Source organism: Mycteria americana, chromosome 7, assembly GCF_035582795.1.
Source record: "Mycteria americana isolate JAX WOST 10 ecotype Jacksonville Zoo and Gardens chromosome 7, USCA_MyAme_1.0, whole genome shotgun sequence".
Lineage (NCBI taxonomy): Eukaryota > Metazoa > Chordata > Aves > Ciconiiformes > Ciconiidae > Mycteria > Mycteria americana.
The window spans coordinates 15099839-15119731 of NC_134371.1; the positions used below are offsets into that span (position 1 = coordinate 15099839).

Genomic DNA, 19893 nt, shown 5'->3' on the forward strand with positions numbered 1-19893 from the left:
CTTTGGATTCCAGCTACATTCTAAATCTTGCTTCATAAGCAATTTAATAAATCAAATAGGTTATATGATGACAAGTGTTGTATGGAATTGAGAAAAGAGTGGAAAAATGCCTAAACCCCTGAATTTTTCCGAATCAATGTTGCCTTTTATTCTTAGTAACTATTTGTAGTTGTGTTCAAGTCGTGTTTTTATAGAGAAATAAAATCCCAGCTTTAGTGTTTATATAAAATAAGATTCTGCCCACATCCATCTGGTTACTACTGAAATGCAAGGAAATCAAGTGCAAGTTTTAAACATTCTTAACATTGTGCATGCCCTTTTGAATAGGTGTCCTGAATACTGACGTTTCGTTCCCTGAAATTCTCCCTGCTGAAAGGGCACTAGCTTTCAACTCTTTTTAGAATGATTAGTAGTGTTTGTGACACTTGCTGTGGAGAATAAGGAAATTTGGTTAAAAGAGAAAGGGATTAGTGGGCATTATTTAAAAGATAACAACTCCCTACATGTAACAAGTGTACAGTAGTTCTGCTGTGCATCACCTAATGGAAATTTCAGTTTTCTGAAATACAACATTTCTAGTATTGGATTGCTTTGGTAAATTTTTTAATTATTAAATTAGCATGAGAATCATAAAGTATGTTTGTAGAAGTTCTTCAAATGGGACAGGGTTTCATTTCTTCTGATGTAGAAAAATGTTCTAAATCTTAGTAATTAAGAAGCTCAATGCATAGTGTCATATTGACGACAGCATTAGTTTTTGTTCATGTTTGCAGGTTGGGGCGGGGGGGGGTGTTGTGTTTTTCGGTGCGGTGGGTTTTGTTTGTTTGTTTGTTTTTTTCTTTCTGGGCATGTCCTCTATTAAGTACTAGGTATTTGAATGGTGATCTTTTAAATTCCTCCAGAAAAAGTTCGGGAAATCCAGGAAAAACTTGAAGCCTTCATAGAAGCCCTCCATCAAGAAAAGTAGATTGTTCAAGCAGGTAATCATGTTTAGATCATAAAAAGATTGCTACTTTTCTCTCATTGTTCAGTATAAAGTGATTATCCATCTCTTTAAATGCACATGTTTTCATACAGAATTTGTGAAAATTCCTTTTTGTTTTATTCTAGTGCCTGGCTGCTGCTGCTTCTTGCTTTTAATCTGCAGAACTATACTTTCAGGTTTTACGCTACAAGCAGATATGAAACTTAGTAGAAATACAATTACTGGCTAGTTATTCAGATATTGTGAAACACTGTAGGCTATTCGATTACTCTCAGTTCATTATTTTTATCTGTGTTAAGAGAAAGAAGGCATAACTAGCTGGAATCAAAATTAGGGGAACACTTTTCTTGTCTATAAAAGCATTTTGATTCTTCTTTTTCCTTAAAGGTACTGTGTTGTTAGCAAAAATACTTACATGCAGGCAATTTCCAAATTTCTTTCTTCTATATTAATTCTCAAAAACGCAAGCCTAAGTGCTGTTATATATGTGCACACATTTTAAAATAATCTCATTTCTGTTTCAACAGCAATTTTACACAAGAGCGCAGCCTTTTCCAGGATACCTTGCACAAAGAAGACTGAATAGAAATGGCTTTTGTGTCGCATTCTCTTTCCTGTCTTTTGGGGAGCATCCTGAAATGTTGGAGGAGAAAGAAAATAATGTTTCATGGGATTGAGAAGTTCAGTTAAAATCCACCTGCTCTTTTAATTTTTGAAGTTAACACATATGACAGAAGAATCTGACTCGTGTCGATGAGATAACTTGGGAGCTTGCTGAAGTTGTACATTTAAGGTTGTTTGTTTTTTTTTCCTGAAAGGAAAAAAAGCTTTTATTTTTGGCATCTGTCTTGTATGGTAGAGCTGGATCAGATTCATAAAATGATATTATCTGTTGTCATTTTCCTGCCTGCAAATGATCCTGGGAGTTTGACATAAAGTTTTAGTATTTGTATGTACATTAAAATGCCCTTCTAAGTAATGCCATTTGTATTTGTTATGCTCTCTGTTGAAGCATTCTCTGATCACTCTGGTACAAATTTAAAAGCATGATATTGAGATCTTGAGAGGAAGTTGTGGATTTTGTTAGACTCCTAAACTCTTGAGAGGCATCATCCAAGCAATTCTTGTAGTGCTTTCAAGTAAAGTACAGACTGGTATTCACTGACACCTTAAAAGGTTTGGCTCAGGAAATAATGTCAGCAGCTGCTCCTTTTACCTGTTCTTTCCCAATATGTGTTGTTACTCTTGAATCATAGCCGATTACATTTCATTTCTGGGATTGCACAGACTCTGATTTCCTTGTTAACTCCTCCCTTCACCATAGGTACAAAGTAACCTGATCGAATACATGTGAAATGTAGAAAGATACTCCCTACAATTCCAACTTGTCCAACCTCCTTAACTAAAAAAGGAAAAATGTAATTAATTTCATTTTTCTAATAGCTACTGTAAGACCAAAATTGCTTTTATAATAATGTTATGCACAAGGACCTTCCACGCCTACTTGATTTCTATCATTCAGTACAGTAAAAATAGTAAGTAGTCTTTCTTTTACTGCCTTTCAGTTTTGTCATAGAAATGTCACTTCTGACAAATTTAAGCATGATATAGGCTCTGTATCACAGGTGCCTGGTGATTAATCACCACCATATTTTTCTGCCCACACTTTGCCACAAATGATCTGGATACACTTCTGAATACTTCTGTGGAAGATGATATTAGGCCTGAAACAGTTTGTTTTGCAGTTGTCTGGTTAGGTACATGGAAAAATTGACCTAGGTTTATTTTTCCCTTTTGAAAAGGCTATTGATTTTGATGTGTGGCAATTAAAAGAGAGGAATCTGAACATTGTCCAACAGATACTGTTTCTGTTTGCTCTCAGAGGAAACAATACAAAATTTGGTAAGATATTCCACAAATGTTCAGACATAAAATATTTAGTCAAGTGGACAAAAAGTTAACATAGGGCTATTCATAAAATGGTGTTGAAAGTTTAAATATTTCAAGGTAATCTAACTGAATGTTTTGGGATTTTCTGTTTAAAATTACTTCCTGAAAATGAGTGTTTGAGAACAGAAAAATGAAAACATAGCTTGTGTCATCATCGTTCTCTGAAGATAACTTCAGAAATGTAAGTTTGCACAATTCTGAAGGCAGAGTCCTTAGGTTGTATAGCAAGTGAAATAAGTCTGTACTTGTGTTAAATCCCTCTTTGTAAAAAACAAGCAAAAAAACCAAAACAACAAAAAAACCTTTTGCATTTACCTAGAGATCACTGTTTGAAACTTCTGTGTAATGTAAATGTTGCAAAATGTCGCATCCAGTGGCCCAGCATTCATCTTTTTTAGTGTGATGTTCCTATAGTTTTAGTTCCGACTTCTCTGTGCTGCTCATCTAAGACTTAGCATGATGTATTCCATGAAAACTAGGTATTTATTGAATAAAAATGTAACTGAAGGAATAATAAAATGTGGGGTTTGAACACAGTGCTATTGCACCTAATTCAGAAGTCACTTTGGCCTTCTTTTTCTCATTTGTTAAATTGTGAAAAAGTATACTGTTAATGATATTGAAACATCTGATTCGTAAGTGTTGTGTCAGCACCAAGTTAGTGGCAACTGTACTGTTATCTCTTACTATATAAATTAATGATAACCTTACAATTTATGTAATACATTTAGACAAAGATGTCTTATGAAAAATCATTATGTTGAAAGGTTATCTCTCTGGAAGTTTAGATAATGAACTGATACTCAAAGCATAAATGAAGACTGGTTCTGGAGTGTTAGTTTCAGGTGCATTTAAAATAAACATGCTTACTGGGACAATGGGTTTGAGAATTACAGAGCAGTCAGCTTACCAACCCATGAATTCAGGAATATATCTTTTTCTTTTTTTTTTCTTTTAGATGAAGAAAAATTTTACAAAATCAATTGGGGAAAAAAAAAAAAAAACTCATTGTAAAACTGTGATATTGACGATGCTGCATATTTGCTCCACAAAGCTTAAATTGCAGAGAGGGGCATGTTAGGATCAGTGAAGGATTATAACTCTACGTTAACTTGATTTCCATTATTAAACTAACCAAAAATGGTCTTAACAAATAAGCAACAGGTAATTTTATGCTGGTTTTTATAGGATTTTATGTTAAGGTTAGAGGAAAGAAGAGTTATGGCAAGTTGTGCTTATCTCACTAGTAAGTTAGCATCACTTAGCAAAAGTAAAAGTGGGCTTAATAAGTGCTACTGGTTGGCCACTTCAAAATTGCTCCTTGTAAGGAGTATCTTTAGATAGTTAGCTGTAGTTATGTTAAGCAGCATAAGAAGGATGTGCTGACTATTACAACAATTTTTAGAAAGTAAACACAACTATTTAAACTGTCTCTAAAATTCATGTGATACTGAAAAGTATGTTGTTCCAAACTGTTTTGCATAAGTTCAGGATATTTTTCTGTATTACATATACTACCTTCAGGTTCTGCATAAAGCAATTTATTGTAAGGAGCAAAGACTAATCTGCAATTTCTGTGGCTTTTTGAGATTAAGGAGGGGGGATCAGCAAATGCAAATATAATTATTCTATAAATGGATATGTCATTTCCAAAGCATGTTCTTTACTGTCATGTAGATGTGGTAAGATATTTCTGGTTTTCATGAAATGAGACATTTATGAGGCAAGGTTTAAATATTAATGGCCAAGGGCTTTTCTGTTGCTTCTTCATGAAAAAGGTACAAATGGTGCTTTTTCAAATGTCAAGAATTATTCCTTCTGAGTGGTTACTAGTAACCTCATCCTAAGTTATCAGACCATAAGAGAGAAGAAAAAACTTGGAAATGTGTAAAAGTGTCAAAAGCAAGCGTAGTTAAGTTAGAGGGTGAAAATGTCAAGTGAAGTACTTAGTTATTACAAACGTACTGGTATGCTCTATTTCCCCATCAAGGATACATTAATCAATTTTTTGACTAAGTATATTTTGAACCTAAATGGAGTTATGATGTGTTTCCAAAGCTAAAGTTTAGAGAATTTAATTTTTGTATATCTTAAATGTAACTTAGTAACTCTTAACAATTGTATTAAAAGCGATGCAAGAGATTTCATCATTTCAGCTGAGAAATGTTGAAATATGTCAACATATTTCAGAGCCCCTTGAGTCAGTTAGAACTCTTTGTTCTTGGTGGGATTTGGTCCTGGCGATGTCTGTGGGATATTTTTATGTCAGTGAAGGTGTTGCCATATGAACTCAGTCTGTGATGATACCTCTGTGTTTTTGCAGAGTTGCAGCCTGAGTTTTCTTTGACTATTTGGAATGTGTTTCTATGTCTTGAGGTGCTTCAGGAAATGTTCTGCATGCTTCCTCATGCAGATGGGATGTACAGTGGTGAAGATTACTCGGATACTGGGGTACCTCACAAGAACTTAGCATGTATGGCTATCTGAAAAAACAGCAGCTAATAAACTAGCTTCCCATATTTTCCTTTTACTTTCATTTCCTCAGGAAGCATGAACTCTGTTGACCTCGAAGTAGAAACCTGCCCATTTCCAAAGCCTGGAGAGAAAGAGGTTTGACTACAGTTCTGATTACAAACTACCATGCTAGGCTGAACTACTGTATTTCCAGTTTCTTCTGTCTTGTGTGCAGACATGATTCTTGATGCTTGATTTCTAGGCTAGGAGATGTTTTATGAATGCTCTCTGATCACCTGCATAATGGAAATAAATATATTTTTCTATAGAGCTTAATAATTGGCTTAAAGAAAAAAAAACCCTACTTTCTTCTTGACATGAAGATTGCAAGTAAGCTTGAAGGATTCTGTCACTTTACTTGATAGGATGCCCATCTGTGACTGACTTACCCATAAGTGACTTACCATCTCCAAGGCACTTGTTTATTTTATTTTATTTTTTGTGTCAGTTTAGAGCTATTGAGTTCCTGTTCTATTTTGTAATCCAGTTCAGTAATCTATTTTGTAATCTAGTTCAGTAATCCATCTTCCCTTGCAGAAATCTTTACAGGCCATGATCAGTCACTTGCTAGTTTTTATTCAGGAAGATAAATAAAATGCATTGTAAAGCCCTTGGAAGATAGGTCCTATGTAGTCAGGTAACTCTTACAGTTGTAGTTTGTCAGAAGTGCTATATGTTCTATATGGCTGTGATCATAGACCTTTTACAGAACAAGGCTGTTGTCAAGAATTTTTCAGTATAAAATACTATACAGAAACAAAGGGAAGAAGCTGAAAGGATGCAGAGATTGTAATGATTGTTTATGCTGCGGTGCTGGAATGGAAAACCCATGCAGATTTCTGTGTAGGCAAGTCTGGCTTGCATCTGCCATCACCTCAGTGCTGTAGCACATCAGAAGGTGAAGTTATCTAAGCTGTTGTTCTCTAAGAAATGCTAAAAATCATGGGCATTTTAGCTTTGACTATAGAATTGATTAAGGAAATAGTTCTGAAAGTGCTTCTGGAACGGCTTGTGAAACAAGAAACCTTTGTTCTAGAAACCTTTCTGAAATTGACTCCAGATAAGTTTCTTGGATTGGTCCCATCAGTCAGTGGGGAAGCATTTCGAGAAGTGGCTCTAGAAGTGACTGGCAATAAGGCTGAGAGTTGTCTAGCAACTAATGTAGTGTTTCTCGAATTGACTCTCGATGGGGTCCTAGGCATGGTTCTGGAGATTAATCCAGAAATGAGTCCTCCATTGGCTGTGGGACTGATTCTGGAATTGGTTCTAGGTGCTGTTCTAGAGCCAATTCCAAAGTATTTCTAACCATTTCTGTTGAAAAGCTGTTTACTGTGCATAGCCACAAAGATTGTGTGTTTGTGTTGCAGAACACTGATAGAAGGCTGTTTACTTGCTGCTGTTGTAAGTCTGTAGGGTCTAAGAGGGCTTCCAGAGCAGCGTGTCCTAACCTGTGTGGCGATTTCACATTCTGACTTTAAAATGAATTTCTGAACTATTCTTGGTAGTGACAACCAACAAGATGAGCTTTGTTCAAGTTTTTCACCCAAAGGACAACAGTGAACTTTCTGAAGGTTAATCAGAGCGGTGCATTTACTAACACCTTGGATTATACCGTTCCTCATAGATGAAGGAACAGTAGGTAGATGAAGAAAGATAGGGAAGATGTGATGTTTTAATTAAAAGGGTATTTTATAATAAGTTTTATAACAGAAATAGCTTAAGTGTTGTATCCTCTTTAACATTTTAGAGACTTTTTTTACAGGAAAGAGCTGGGCATCACTGGACAAGACTGACAGCTGCCACATCCTTAGAACTGCAAAGGACAAGCACATTCTGTTTGTGCTATACTGCTGTCAACCTTACCATTTGGAAATGACACAAACTCTACCCTTGACTGAATCTGCACATTCATGTTTCATAAAGGAGCATCTCTTCCAGACTGCTGGAATACAGTAGATTGCACAACAAAAGCCTCTTTAGAATCTAGAAATTATTTCACTACAGAAATCATAACCAAAAATCATTTTCACTTCCATTTCAAACAACTGTTCTTTCTTTGCTAGCTGCATGAAATAAGTGTTAAGGTAACAGTATGCCCCCTATATTTAAGAACATTTGAGGCAGTATTTTGCCTCATCTTCACAAGCCAATTGCCTATGGCTTTTGATGTTTAGAGATGGAACATTCATTGCAACCTTTCTTACAACGAGTCTGTTCTGGTTCATGTGAAAATCAACATCCTTTTTTGTGTTGCTGCCTGACAGGATGCTACAATACTATTAGCATTTGCAAAGGGTTTGCTCTGTCTAATAGCGCAACCCCCAGATCACAGGCTGCTCAGTTTGTGTTTCTCTATTATGTGAAAGACACAAAGAAGCTGAAGGCTGGCAAAGGCCTGTCAAATCTTGTAATGTAGCGAGCGACCCCAGAGCTTCATTCTGCTTTATATCATCCCTTGTTCCCCATCCCACCCCTTTCCTTGAATGGGCTCTGAGGTAGGTAAATGAATTCAGCGGTATGGTAGGCGGATGATTCCTTTCTGACCTCATTCCTGTACCATTTGTTTCCAGGCTTGTTGGAGGGAAAGGGACATATCTGAACCTTTTGTTTCAAATAATTTTCTTGCAGGTTGGGGAGTTAATGCAGACCTTGTCTGAACTCACCCGAGCGGAAAGTGTTCTGGCTACAAGTCGTGACACGCTTGGTCTCTTGGCATTGCCAGATTAAAGGAGAAAGCAGTGAATTGCAATTCTTTCACATTTGGCATTGCTTAAACACCTGGACACCTTTCCCCCCCCACCCCCAGTGTGTATGTGTTTATATCCTCTCTCATGCCCTGAAACATCTGTCTTAAGAGCGGACAAGAAGCAACAAAGAACAACCCTTGAACAGCCCAGTGTTACGTGGTTTAGTTGGGAAGAAGTTGAGGCTGAGGCAAAAGCTGAGTACAGCATACACTAAACAACAATGGATTGCAAAGGAGTGTTTCAGACCTATGTCTGAAATTGGTAGAGCACTTCTTAGGTTTGAAGAGAGTCATGTTGGTTTGTTTAGACATTGATCTTGGATCATGTGTTTGACGGTAAGGAAAGCAATGGTTTCCCGCATACCAGGACTGAATCGTGGGAGCAATGAGGCCTTTCATACCAGAGTTGCCAGGGCTGTGCATCCTTGAAGATACTTTTGTAGAAGGGAGACTGGAGGAATGTGACCAGGAGCAAAATGTGAGGTGGGAATACCACCATAGCTATCCTGCATAGTCGTAAGTTTGCCCTCTGCACTGTCAATGCCATGATGTTTAGAGGGTTGTTCTTACCATTACGAAGTAATGGATTCCTAAGGTATCAACCATAACACAAAAATGTTACTCCCTCCAAGTCTTAAGTGTACATAGCAGTAAGTTTGCAGTATCTGAAGTGTAAAATCATAAGCAAATAACAACAGGAACCAATCTACATTATTTCACTCTCAGTATTCATGGAGGTGTCCTGCTGAAGAGAAATGTTCTGGTTAACTTGAACTGCCACAGCAGCATATGTCTGGGAGGAAAATGGGAGATGCACAACAGCCTCCATCTACTTAGCCCAGTAGAACTCTAGTGAGGGGCCTGTTTATCATTTGGGCTCATCACTTCGTGTTGCATGTATGCTTTACAGAAGGCTTCCACAAGCCAAAGCAGACATTGGGACAAATCTGCAAGAACGTCAGGCCTCAGAGTTGGTATGAAAGACACAGACATAAAGGGGATGAAAGAGAATGGTCATACCCCAGGTAAGGGTGTTGCCTTAAAAAATGTAGATATGTTAATGATTTTATGTTGGTGGACTGTAGCTTGAATGTACAGGCATAAGGGATATTGTCTATCATATTTATGCCTATGCATATTAACATATTTTCTGCATGCGCTTATAGAACTACATGATAATGACATGTTATGAAATAAGTAGTATTAAGCTTGAAAAGCAAACTTCCACGTCCTGCACAGATTCAAGGCATCCCCAAAACAAACTCTGCTTATGCTTCGTTTGTGATTCCTCTGTGGTATGTTTGTATATCTCAGGTGGAAGATGAGTTCATCTAACAGTTGTAATCTCAAATCCACTTAACCTGAAAACTATTTGCATGTGCAAATTTTGTAGTTTAGGACTAATTGCGGACTAAATATTTCATCCAAATATAATAGTTTCCCTGCCCCACCCCCCAGATTTCTCGCTAAAACACTTTATACTTTCACAGTATAGGGTTCCAGTACTGCTGATATGTAGCTTTGTGTGAGGCCTTGCCTGCTTTCTCACAAGCAAAACCAGCATGAATATTAACTGTATAAGGCCCTTCTAAAATATATATATAAAAATAACTAAAAATTTAACAAATCTTCCACCAATAACCAGGAAGGCAATGCTATCCCTTTTTGTTCTTATCATGTAGTACCTCTGCTCTAACCAGTAGACAAAAGATTAATTTTTATCTTGACTTTTATCTGGCAGCTCTGATCAATTAGATCTTTTTGCAAGGAAGCTTTTTTTTAAGGTATTAAATTCTTTTTTCGTGGCCCAAGATTGGTTGCCACTGGATACTATTGCCATAAGGAAAATAAGAGCTTCCCCTTTAAAAAAGCCTTTTTCCCTCCTGTCAGTTTATGCATAGTCCATCCCTTCAGCTGGAGGAGATAATACTTCCCTTTGCAGTAAAAGAAAACAATTTTCCATCGCCTGGTGCCTGAAAACTAGAATTCAACAAGGCTTATGGAAGTACAGCTAGCCATAGGTTATCTCGTGAAGGTTTATCTCTGTACACTGCTTTGTTACACGTTTTTACACCCCCTGTTTGCTTTTCCTGCCAGCACCATCTCCTTCCCTGTCCTCCTCTGCCCTATTCGCATGTAAATTACGCCCACACCAGGTGATGTCCTCTGGCCTGTGATGTGCCGAAGGTCAGATTAGATGCTTACAATAGTGCCGTCTGGCACTATTGAAAAATATACGGTATAATTCACACTACTGCTCATGTCCCTTCTCAGTTTTGTTTCTGGTGTCTTGGTTTTAGCTACAAGCATGTAGCACATTTTATAAAGATACCTGTATCTCAACGTATATACTATGTATGTGTATGTATGCAATGAAAAAAACATGCTGACTACCTCAGAAATCGTGACTTGCTGACTGGTCGCTGCATAGCTCAGAACAGAATTTATTTAAGTATCTCATCTAGTCTGAAAGACAAATGCTATTAGTAGATGAGTAACAGAGAAGAAATGTTGGAGAGTGGTTAGTGGCAAGAGGCTTGTGGAAACAAGGGAATATTATATCACTTGCTGAAGCTTAGAGCAACTCCCCAATCCTTGCTGAAATCGAGCTTTGTGATGAAAAGGCTTGTAGCCTGTTGGGCCAAGAGATGGGGATTATAAGAATATTCATGACTCCTGAGAATCAGCAGGTGAGACCTAATGCACACATTTGCCCCTCACCCCTTTCCCCAGCTCATCCTTTTGGTAAACAGTACATAAAGGCTGGGTTCCCAGAGTGACTGAACTCAGTTCCTGATCTTTTTTTTCTCCTCTTTTTTCCCCTCCATTCTTTATAAAAAAGATTGCAGCGTTTTTGCCACTTGTACCAAGCAGAAGCACAGTCTCTCCTTTTCATATCTAAAGAGCAACTGTGTGGCCAAACCAGAAGTCTTGTGACATTACTTAAAGAAAGCAGAATGGTATCTTAGCATCCAAGGCCTCTTTTAAAACGTAAAGAAAAGCCTTTCTGAGAGCTTGGATAAGCTGGAGAGGAATCTCTGTGACATATGCGCATCATTTTAGGAAAGCACGGGTTGAAGCCAACTGGCGGGCCTCTGCCTTTAATATATTAGGTATTTGTCGTGCCTGTTTTGGTGTGCTTGCTAGTTAGTAAGCAGCCAGTATGTAGAGTCCATGCAGTTAGAAGCAGTCACAGTATGTGACTGATGCAGGACACTGTTACAGGAGAGCGAGTGGCAGGGGATGCTCTGTGAAAGGTGGATTCCTTGGGCAAGATGGGGAAAAGTATTTTGCCAGCTTTTCCCAAGTAAAGCACAAAGGCATGGTCTATAGCAGGTTTCACCAATCAAGCTTTTGCAAAATTGTCTCACTCTTTCACTGTGGTGTGGGCGAAGAGGGATTCTCATGAATACTGATCCTGTCCTGATTCTGACAAACGTTACCTGCAGGCATGAAGTTGCATGTTCAGCATGGTGGGGTAGGGATGAATGTCACCTCTTTAGCTTAAGCCTGAGTGTTGTCAGCCCTTTGAGGCCTGAAACAGTGGCTGCAGTGAACAGAGGAGAACATGCTTGATTTTTGCTTTAACTCAGTGTTGTTGCATGCTTTTTCTCTGCAGAAATGTTAGTGTCCCTACTGTTCGCTCTGTCTCGTGATCTAGCACAAGCCCGTTCTACTGGCTTGTCATTCTGCTGTACAGAGATTGCAGCTGCAGATCAGAAATAAAGTGATTTGGGAGTGGGAGGTGTCACACTGAATGCAAGGGAAGGACATTTAGGCTGCTGTCAGTCTAGGGTCTGTGCCACTTACCCAGGACTGGGCGCAACTGGAGTACTAATCTTCCCTATATCTGCCCTGGTGTGAGGCAAGGGCAGGTGTTTTCCCAGGTCCCTCAGCCTTCCCAGCAGGGAGAGCCAGCTGAAGCCCTTCTGGCTGAGCTGAGACACAGGTGACTGAACAAAAGTGTGGTTTGGTGCAAATGTACCCCTGTGCCAACATTTGCGGTAGCCTAAAGCTTGCAGAACGTCTGTCAATGTCGTTGTCATTGCATGACGAAGTCACAGCAATCATTCTGCATTAAGGTGAAGGTAACTTTTTTTTTTAAATGTTTTCAGCCTTTCCAGGAAGGATGTTTACAGCATTTTAAATCCCCCTTGGAATTTCAGTCTGCAGGAGTTGTAGTGCCTGGCTCTGACCATAGTGTTGTTACACTTGGTTTGGAAATGTCTCAACATAAGGATGCTTGTTTGTTGTATCCTGGTGGCAGTATCCGAACAAGATTTCAACAGTTTTCTTGTTAATCTGAATGTAACTCGTTAGCATTTAGTTCTGTGGATAGAATTTGGTCCCCAACAATTGAAACTAAAGTGCTGTCTGCTCAATATAGTTTTTCTAGTAACTGATGCATCTAGGTCAACAAACTGACAGGCATTGCTCATTTTACTGCTTGGCAAATATTGAACTAAAGTCTTCAGCACTGTAACACTGTTGACAATTGCAGGATAATAGCATTGTCCTCTTTTGTTACCGTGAAGTGCATCTTCGCGTCCGATTCTGGCATAACACACTCGGTAAACAACAAGGGATGTTGTGATCTGGACTCCCAAGTGTTTGCTCTGACAATATAAACTTACTGCCTGCTCTCTGAAACCAAACATCCTGTCTCTGCCATGGTTACTTCAAACTGATATTGAAACAAGCCACTCTCTTCCTGAAGACACTGGAGGGCGGTGGCATGGCTGCTGTTGAAGGAGCTCTCTTCCCTTTTGGAAAGCTATCTGTACCACCCTCCTTATTATGCTGCAGGTCTATGTTGAGGAGTCCAGACTAGGCTTCAAAAGTCTGAAAGTGAAGAATAAGACTTGGCAGAAAAAAATCACTGTGGATTAGTACAGTTAACGCTAGTCCCTCTGGAAAGGAAATGCTATGTTGCAAGCCCACTATAAGTTGTTTCTTTTCCATGACAGCATGTTAGAAGAGACAAAATGGTAATGAGCCAAAACGCAGCTGACAAAAAATGCCATCACATACATCCTGTTACCTGAGCAGAGCACTGCTCCTTGCCTCTTCCTTATCCTCTCCAAAATTAAACCTCCCCATGACTTCTGTGAAGGTCCAGGGTCATTTGAGTCCCAGCCTCCATAGTTTCAATTCATGGTCTCTCCCTTGGCTTCACTAGCATCTCTGGCTCACTCGTTTGCTAATGTGAGTCTCACTCTGGATCAGACCGGAGTAATTCAGCTGTGTGCGATTCAGTGGGAACATGCCCCAGAAGAATGGTGTCATTAACAAAGATTTTTTTTTTTCCATGATACCTTTGGTCACCACAGCTTTGTTATTTATTTCAAGGGTGAAGATTAAAGCAGATCTGCCTTTCCATTGTTTCACATGTCCGCTTTCACCTACAGTTTGTTTGCATGTGAACTGTGTGGAATCTTTATTGAGGCCAGTTTGCAAGCTAAAACGGTAGAGAACCTAAATCACAATGAATCTGTTTGAAAAGTGTCTAGCTGCACATCTGCAGTTACGGTATTACATAGAAACATTAACCCAAACACTGTTAGGAGGTGATACTGCAAGAAAGAGAGCCTTTGCAGACAGTTGGACCCTGGTTTTCTAGACTAGCGCCCACCAGCTTGCAGGATTGGTCCCCTCCACAGATGTACTCAAAAATCAATCCACAGCATTTTTTACCCCCTGCGGACACACAAATAGGTATAGCATGTGCTGCTTATTGCCTTTTTGGGTTGAACTAATGGTGCTTCCTTTTCCTTTTGTGTTTCAGAGAAAAAAAAAACAGCTTTGCCTTTGAGGTTAACGCAGTCACATGCTAAAAAGAAGTCTAAAGTCACAGAAAAAGGAAGAGGCCAGCATGTATTTCACCACCAGGTGCTGAGATGGGACAAGTCCTATGATCTACTGTTCACATTTTGCCATGTTGCAAACTTGTCTTGGGTAATTCAGAGCTGAGGGGAGTGGGAGATGGGATTCTAATTGTGTTCCCAGCAAAAAGGGAGAGGCGAAGCTCCACGCTTCAGGCGAATACCACCGTAATTCTTCCTATATTAGTTCAGAGGGACTCGTTGGTCATGAGGCTGGAAGCTTTTGTGGCTGATGTCAAGTGACTGCTTTTGGGGATGATTCACCTATTGTCTATAAGGTTCCTTTTACCAAAAAGCAGCTGCTGAAGCCTCTATTTCCCCTAAACAAAACTGTCTTGAACTTCTAGGGGAGAACAAGGCCTCCACTGTGCTGGCCTTGACTGAAATCCCAGCCAGGAGGGAGAAGTCAGACCTGTTTCTTGCTTTTGCAAAAGCAAGCATTTTCTTTCTTTTTTTTTTTTCCTTTTTTGTTTTGTTTTGTTTTCCCCTCCAGCAATAGCTGTGAAATGGACAAAGAAAGTTAGCAGCCATCAGCCCTGTGAGAGAGAAGAGCCCGTCCATCCTGTAAAGCTGCAGTAGTTTTGCATCCACCTGCAAATGCGGATGGCAGAAGTGGCTGTTGTTCTGGCTGAGCCAGCCAAAGCTGTGTACAGCAGAAGCTGATTTCCCAGCCGCTACCCAGTTCAGGCGTCTGGGTTTTTCACAGGTTCAAAGCTGATGCTATCCCTTTTTATACAGTAAGCTCAGCTCATGTGATTTTTGCTGTTAGACATACATCCCTGTGCGCTGTATGCTAGGAAAGAGGCCTGCAAGTAACTTGCAGATCCTGGCTTCCCTTCTGAAGGAAGCAGTTCCCAGAAAGGCTCAGCCAGAGCTTGCGGGCTATTCAGGTGAAGGAAGCAGGGCGGGAAAGGGCAGCCTGGTGCTTCCGTAGGAGGCAGGAGTGAGTTCCTGGGGGCAAGGGAAAGGCAGGCTCCTAATGAACAAGTTGGACTCTGTGTGAGGCAGCATCTGCCAGCTTCCCTGCCAGCAGGAGCTCAGCAGGCCAGGCGCAGCTGGCAGCAGCCCTCCGCCCTGGCGAGGCTTTGGAGTAGGACTTTTTGCATGGTAACAAACTACCGATCCTGTACAGACAGACAGCTGGGTGCTGTTATAAAACAAAGTCGAGAACGTTTTACATTGCAATTTAGAATACTAGTCTATCTATTTAAAAGGTTTGATGTGCGGCCTCCTCGGGCACTGCATGTATGTCTATGACAACTTGGGACTACCTGTATTGACTAGCGTCACTTCATTATCTCTGGTCCTTCAGAAACTGTTGGCTTCACATGCAGTCTTCAAAATAATCGAAAACTGTATCTTAACCGCCAAAAGGCCAATTTTTTGTTAAGAAAATATTTGAGAACTAGACTTTTCTCCTAATAAATCTGAAGTCCAGTTCCTAAGTAAAGAAGCTCTAAAGATTCTCAGCATTTTCACTCTATATTCAACAGCAACAATGAAATCATCTGGGATCAGCCAACTAGCATAAGAAATTTTATCATGAACAGTAACATGTTGGTAATGTTTTTTCAGCCAGTGATAATCAGGAATTTATAATGGAGAAGAACCGAGCAGTCTTTACTGTAAGTAGCCTCCATCAACGCCACCTCAGAGAAAGTGGAAATGTGCATTAAGCCATATTCAGAGTGTATTGTAAGCGTTCAGCTTGGAACTGTTGGCTGCACTGTTTGTTACCTGCACAGTTGATTTTAGGATGAGAAGTAGCTAGAAATCCCTGAATAAGGCCTTTTCTCTATCAAAAATGTTCATTCATGGACCTCCAAAATGTATGTCAGGAGGGTTTTTCCAGAATTTGTCAGGTTTCTTGGGCCTTTTTTTTCTTTTCAGCAGAAGAAAACTTCTGCCTAGTTTTACAATAAATGCTAATGTGAAAATTGCCTTCTGCTTTAAGGAAATACTGAACAAAGGCTTCAGTGTGACCTGAACTAAGTGTTTCCTGAAGTTTACCAACACCTGATCCTAGACATTACCAGAAACACTACTCAAGCGCAGCAAAGAAAAACCACAACTCCTTTCCAACAGCCAGGGAGAAACAGGTTTGCATGGAGCAGAGGAGCTGCCTTGGGCAGACAGACCTGCAGAGAGAAGAGAATAGGAATGGTATGCCGTGCTGCACACTTACATAGGGCTATTCCGGACCTCAACAAAGCCCTGGAAGAAACTATTGTGTTTTAATTGTGCAAACCCACGTGGCTGATGAGAAATACAAGGGTGGCTTTTTTTGCTTATTAGAATGCTAAAACCAGTGCTTTGGTATGGCCATTTTCTCTGGAAATGCCTCACTGTTGAAGTATGCTGTGTCTGAAATCCCCTTTCTCAGAGTCCTTCTGGAAATAGCCTTACATACAGGAAAGCTTAATTTAGAGTCAAGAGACAAAAGGATCCCCTTGGAATCGCATCAGGTTAGATGATAGAGGACTGAGAGGCTGTGCAAAATCTAAAACCTTTTGGGAGAACTATGGCGTAAATTCCCAAGTGTTTACTGAAAAGAGGGGGAATTCCACAATTTTGCCAGTATTCGGGTTTTCAGGTCCCCCACAATGTCATTCCTGTTAGTGATGTTTTGCTCGGTCATCACTCTGACTCCACAGGGCTGTGAAGTTTGCTTGCAATTACTCTAATGAAGAACAGGGGCAGAATTAACTCAGAAAAATTGTCCCAAACACCCACATGCAAAACTGAGGGGTTTGGGTGATAATAAAGAGAAAAGGGCTGGCCAGCTAGCTGTATAACTTTTCAAGCAGACGTTTTCAAGGTAACACACATCGGTTTCATTTATAATAAGCTGAAAACAGACCTGTTAGGTCTAAGATACATCTGAGATGAGGTGTTCACTTGGTCAACAGGAGAGATTCTGAGGTATAATGCACACCGATGATCATCTTGGCTTTTTCTGTCACCATTAATCTTGGATTTTCAAGGTTGCTTGATATTGCTTGGGTGGGGGTCCTCTGACTTAAGTGAAGTTTTTCCTGCTGTTTGTTTCCACTGACACTGGAAATCAAAGGAGTTCAGTGATCCTTGGTGTGAAGTATTTGAGCCAGTCCCAGTTTTCGTGCTTTTTCTTGTTTGATTGTTTGTTTTTACAAGGCCATTTTCCAGTGCAAGATAAATACTTCATAAAGAAAAGTATTTTTACATCTTAGATTTCTTCCTTATTTTCTTATAACAGATTGTCTTGGGCAATTTAGAGACATGAGGGAACAAATAAAAATCCATTACCTGCTTGTAGGCAGTTTGTTACAAGTGTTTCAATTCCTACTGCTTGGTATTTCTAGGTGGTAAGACCAGAATGGGTCACTGTGATCATCTGCACCAAATTTCTAACTTCTGGCTGGGCTAAAAGAGACCTGCAATAAAGAAACATTGAAGGCTGATTTAACAATCCTCTGTGACGGATCTTGTCACCAGGTAAGTTTGCTAAGCTTATTACAGTCATCGATAAACATTACCACCCTCCTTTGACTAAGTTTGTGCTGTAGCTTCCAGCACTGCACTCTCGTTCTGCCTTTTATCTGCTGAATTAGGAGCTGTCTTGAATTGGATGTGTTTCCCCAGAGCGTTAATTATGACTGAATGTTGAACTTAGAGGTTAGTAATTCTGTTCCCTCCTTGCCTAAGCAAAGGTATTGAAGCTGGGTTTCTAAGCAGACTCTCCCAGCTTCAGCCAGAATACTTTGTGCTGTTGCTTTTCGATGATCAGAGTATTCTGTGCCCGCAGAGATGGTACCCTGCTTTGCTGATGGAAACTAAGAGTGGGAATGAGCCAAAGATGCAAATGCAGCTCAGCAATCCTGGCTGCTGCCCCTCCACTACCTGACCCCAGGCCCAAGATCCTGGTCTGGAACTGGATCATGGTTTTACATCTGGCCATATCTGGCTGGTTGCCATCCCTTGTGGGATAGACCTTGCAATGAGCATTCCCAAAGGCTGATGGGGTCTTTGGTGCGGTCAAAAAATCCTTGCTTAGAGCTAATGATTCCCCAGAGTCCCACCCTGGTCATCTGAGGGTGACTGGCAGGTGCACCCCTTTCATCTTTGACTTTTTCAACCCAGCTTGCGGGGTCTGGCAGAACTTTAGATCACCTTGCTTTTCATTTGGCATTAGCACACTTGAAGTAAAAAAGTTTATGCCTGGAAACATTTGGTCGAGGTCTGAAAGTAGAAAATATTAAATCCAGGCATGGAGAGCTTTTAAAAGAGCGGGAATTTCATGGAAGTAAAAACAGTCTAGTCCATTAAGTTCCTCTCATGGACTTTTATGAGGACAATTATTAATACTGTTGAAAATTATACTCATGAAACATGTGTTAATGGGAGCTGTGCTGGCTGCTGCCAGAAAAACTGCAACCTTTACAGCTCATTTGGAGACAGAAATATTCGACAAAGTAGCCTACAGGGTGCAAAGGTTCGCGTGGTGCGGGCTTAGACTAACTTAACATATGCCCTCTGTAGCCCTGGTATTGTCCAAACCCTAATGCCCATAATAAAAGAGAGAAAAATTGGACCCCAAGTGGCAAGGATTGTAAGCCCTTGGAATTCTCCTAATCAGAGATATTCAGCTATTTTTAGTTTATAATGTTTAGTCAAATAGCAACAATGATTTTTCTTCTTTTTTCCAACTCAGCTGCACGGTATGTTGGAGGGGGTCTTGATGGCCCATGACCTTGCCTTTATCTGTCGGTCTGTCACCACTGGTCTTCAAAGTGCAGCTTAAAGGATCTGAGGCTTCTGTGTGGCCTTGATGTGATCTGCTTTCCTGGTAAAGTTTTTCATTAACGGGTGCTTTTTTAAGCTGGCTGAAGCTTGCTTTGCTTGCTCTGTGGGGTGCTGCTGGCTCTGGGGCTCTCCTGACCCCACAACCAGGTTTAATAACCCTGCATGGCCTGTATTTGCAAGCTTTGTGTGCATGGTGGATGCTGCTTCTGCACAGTGGATGCTGCTTCCTGGCCCATTGAACAGGCTCTTTCTTTTCTCCTCCTGCCTCCAAAATCTCCATCAAAGGCTCTCAAAAAAGGAAATATTTTCTGAAGTACAGTTGGTTAGATACTGTGACTGAGCAACAAGCCCATCCATCTGCACAGTGCTTACCCACCTGCTAATGGTACTGCCCTTCCCTCCAGCCTGGATTCCTATTGCTGCTGTGTCAGCCATACATTTCTTTTCCTCTGAATCTTAAGAGAGAGAACATACCTAACAAAAGAGCAGTCATGCTGCATCAGACCACTGGTCCGGGTAGCCCAGTATCCTGTCTCCAACATTTGCCAGCACCACATGCCTAGGGTAGAGTGAAAAACAGGACAAGTGTGCATGATACTCCGGTGTGGTCTGCCAGCAACTCGTGGTTCAGGAGCTTTTTGAGCCAGAGCTGTTGTCTATGTATTCCCTTTAATTTCATGGAGTTTTATTCTATGTCCAGAGGCTTTTTTCCAGCAGAATTTTAACCTTTCTCCTGTCCTTTGTATTTAACAAAGGACAAAAATCCATTCTGGGACATGTGGTTCACTTACATGATCCCTGCATTTGAGTGGCTTTTTGTGGACACCTGGAAGCAACTGTTGGTGAGGCTAAAAGACCTGTCTCAGTCACCAGAGGAAGGCTGTTTGTTTATACATCCATGTCCAGAGCAAAGGAGTTAAGTGCCCCAGTGCAAAATGACTGGAAGGGCTGAGTGTGAAAAAAAACCCTGTCATAGCTGCGGCTGGGTCTGGGAAACAATGACCTTTCACTGATGTGGTGGATGGGACTGTCTA

At 40.3% G+C, this 19893-nt stretch overlaps 2 protein-coding genes across 5 annotated transcripts in view; one reads left to right on the top strand and one right to left on the bottom strand.

The window, feature by feature from the left end:
• Positions 1 to 3853, top strand: part of OPA1 (OPA1 mitochondrial dynamin like GTPase) — a 59558-nt gene extending 55705 nt beyond the window's left edge. For 3 of the 4 annotated variants that reach the window (XM_075507168.1, XM_075507171.1, XM_075507169.1), the window contains 2 exons: positions 903 to 980; positions 1513 to 3853. In XM_075507168.1, the coding sequence (XP_075363283.1) occupies positions 903 to 967 (65 nt within the window). In that variant the 3' untranslated portion in view covers positions 968 to 980; positions 1513 to 3853. The remainder of the gene's footprint in view (positions 1 to 902; positions 981 to 1512) is intronic. The other variant, XM_075507172.1, reaches the window with a different exon arrangement.
• LSG1 (large 60S subunit nuclear export GTPase 1) overlaps positions 1 to 19893 on the bottom strand; it is a 352612-nt gene that overhangs the window by 55111 nt on the left and 277608 nt on the right. The gene's annotated exons all lie outside the window — the stretch shown is intronic.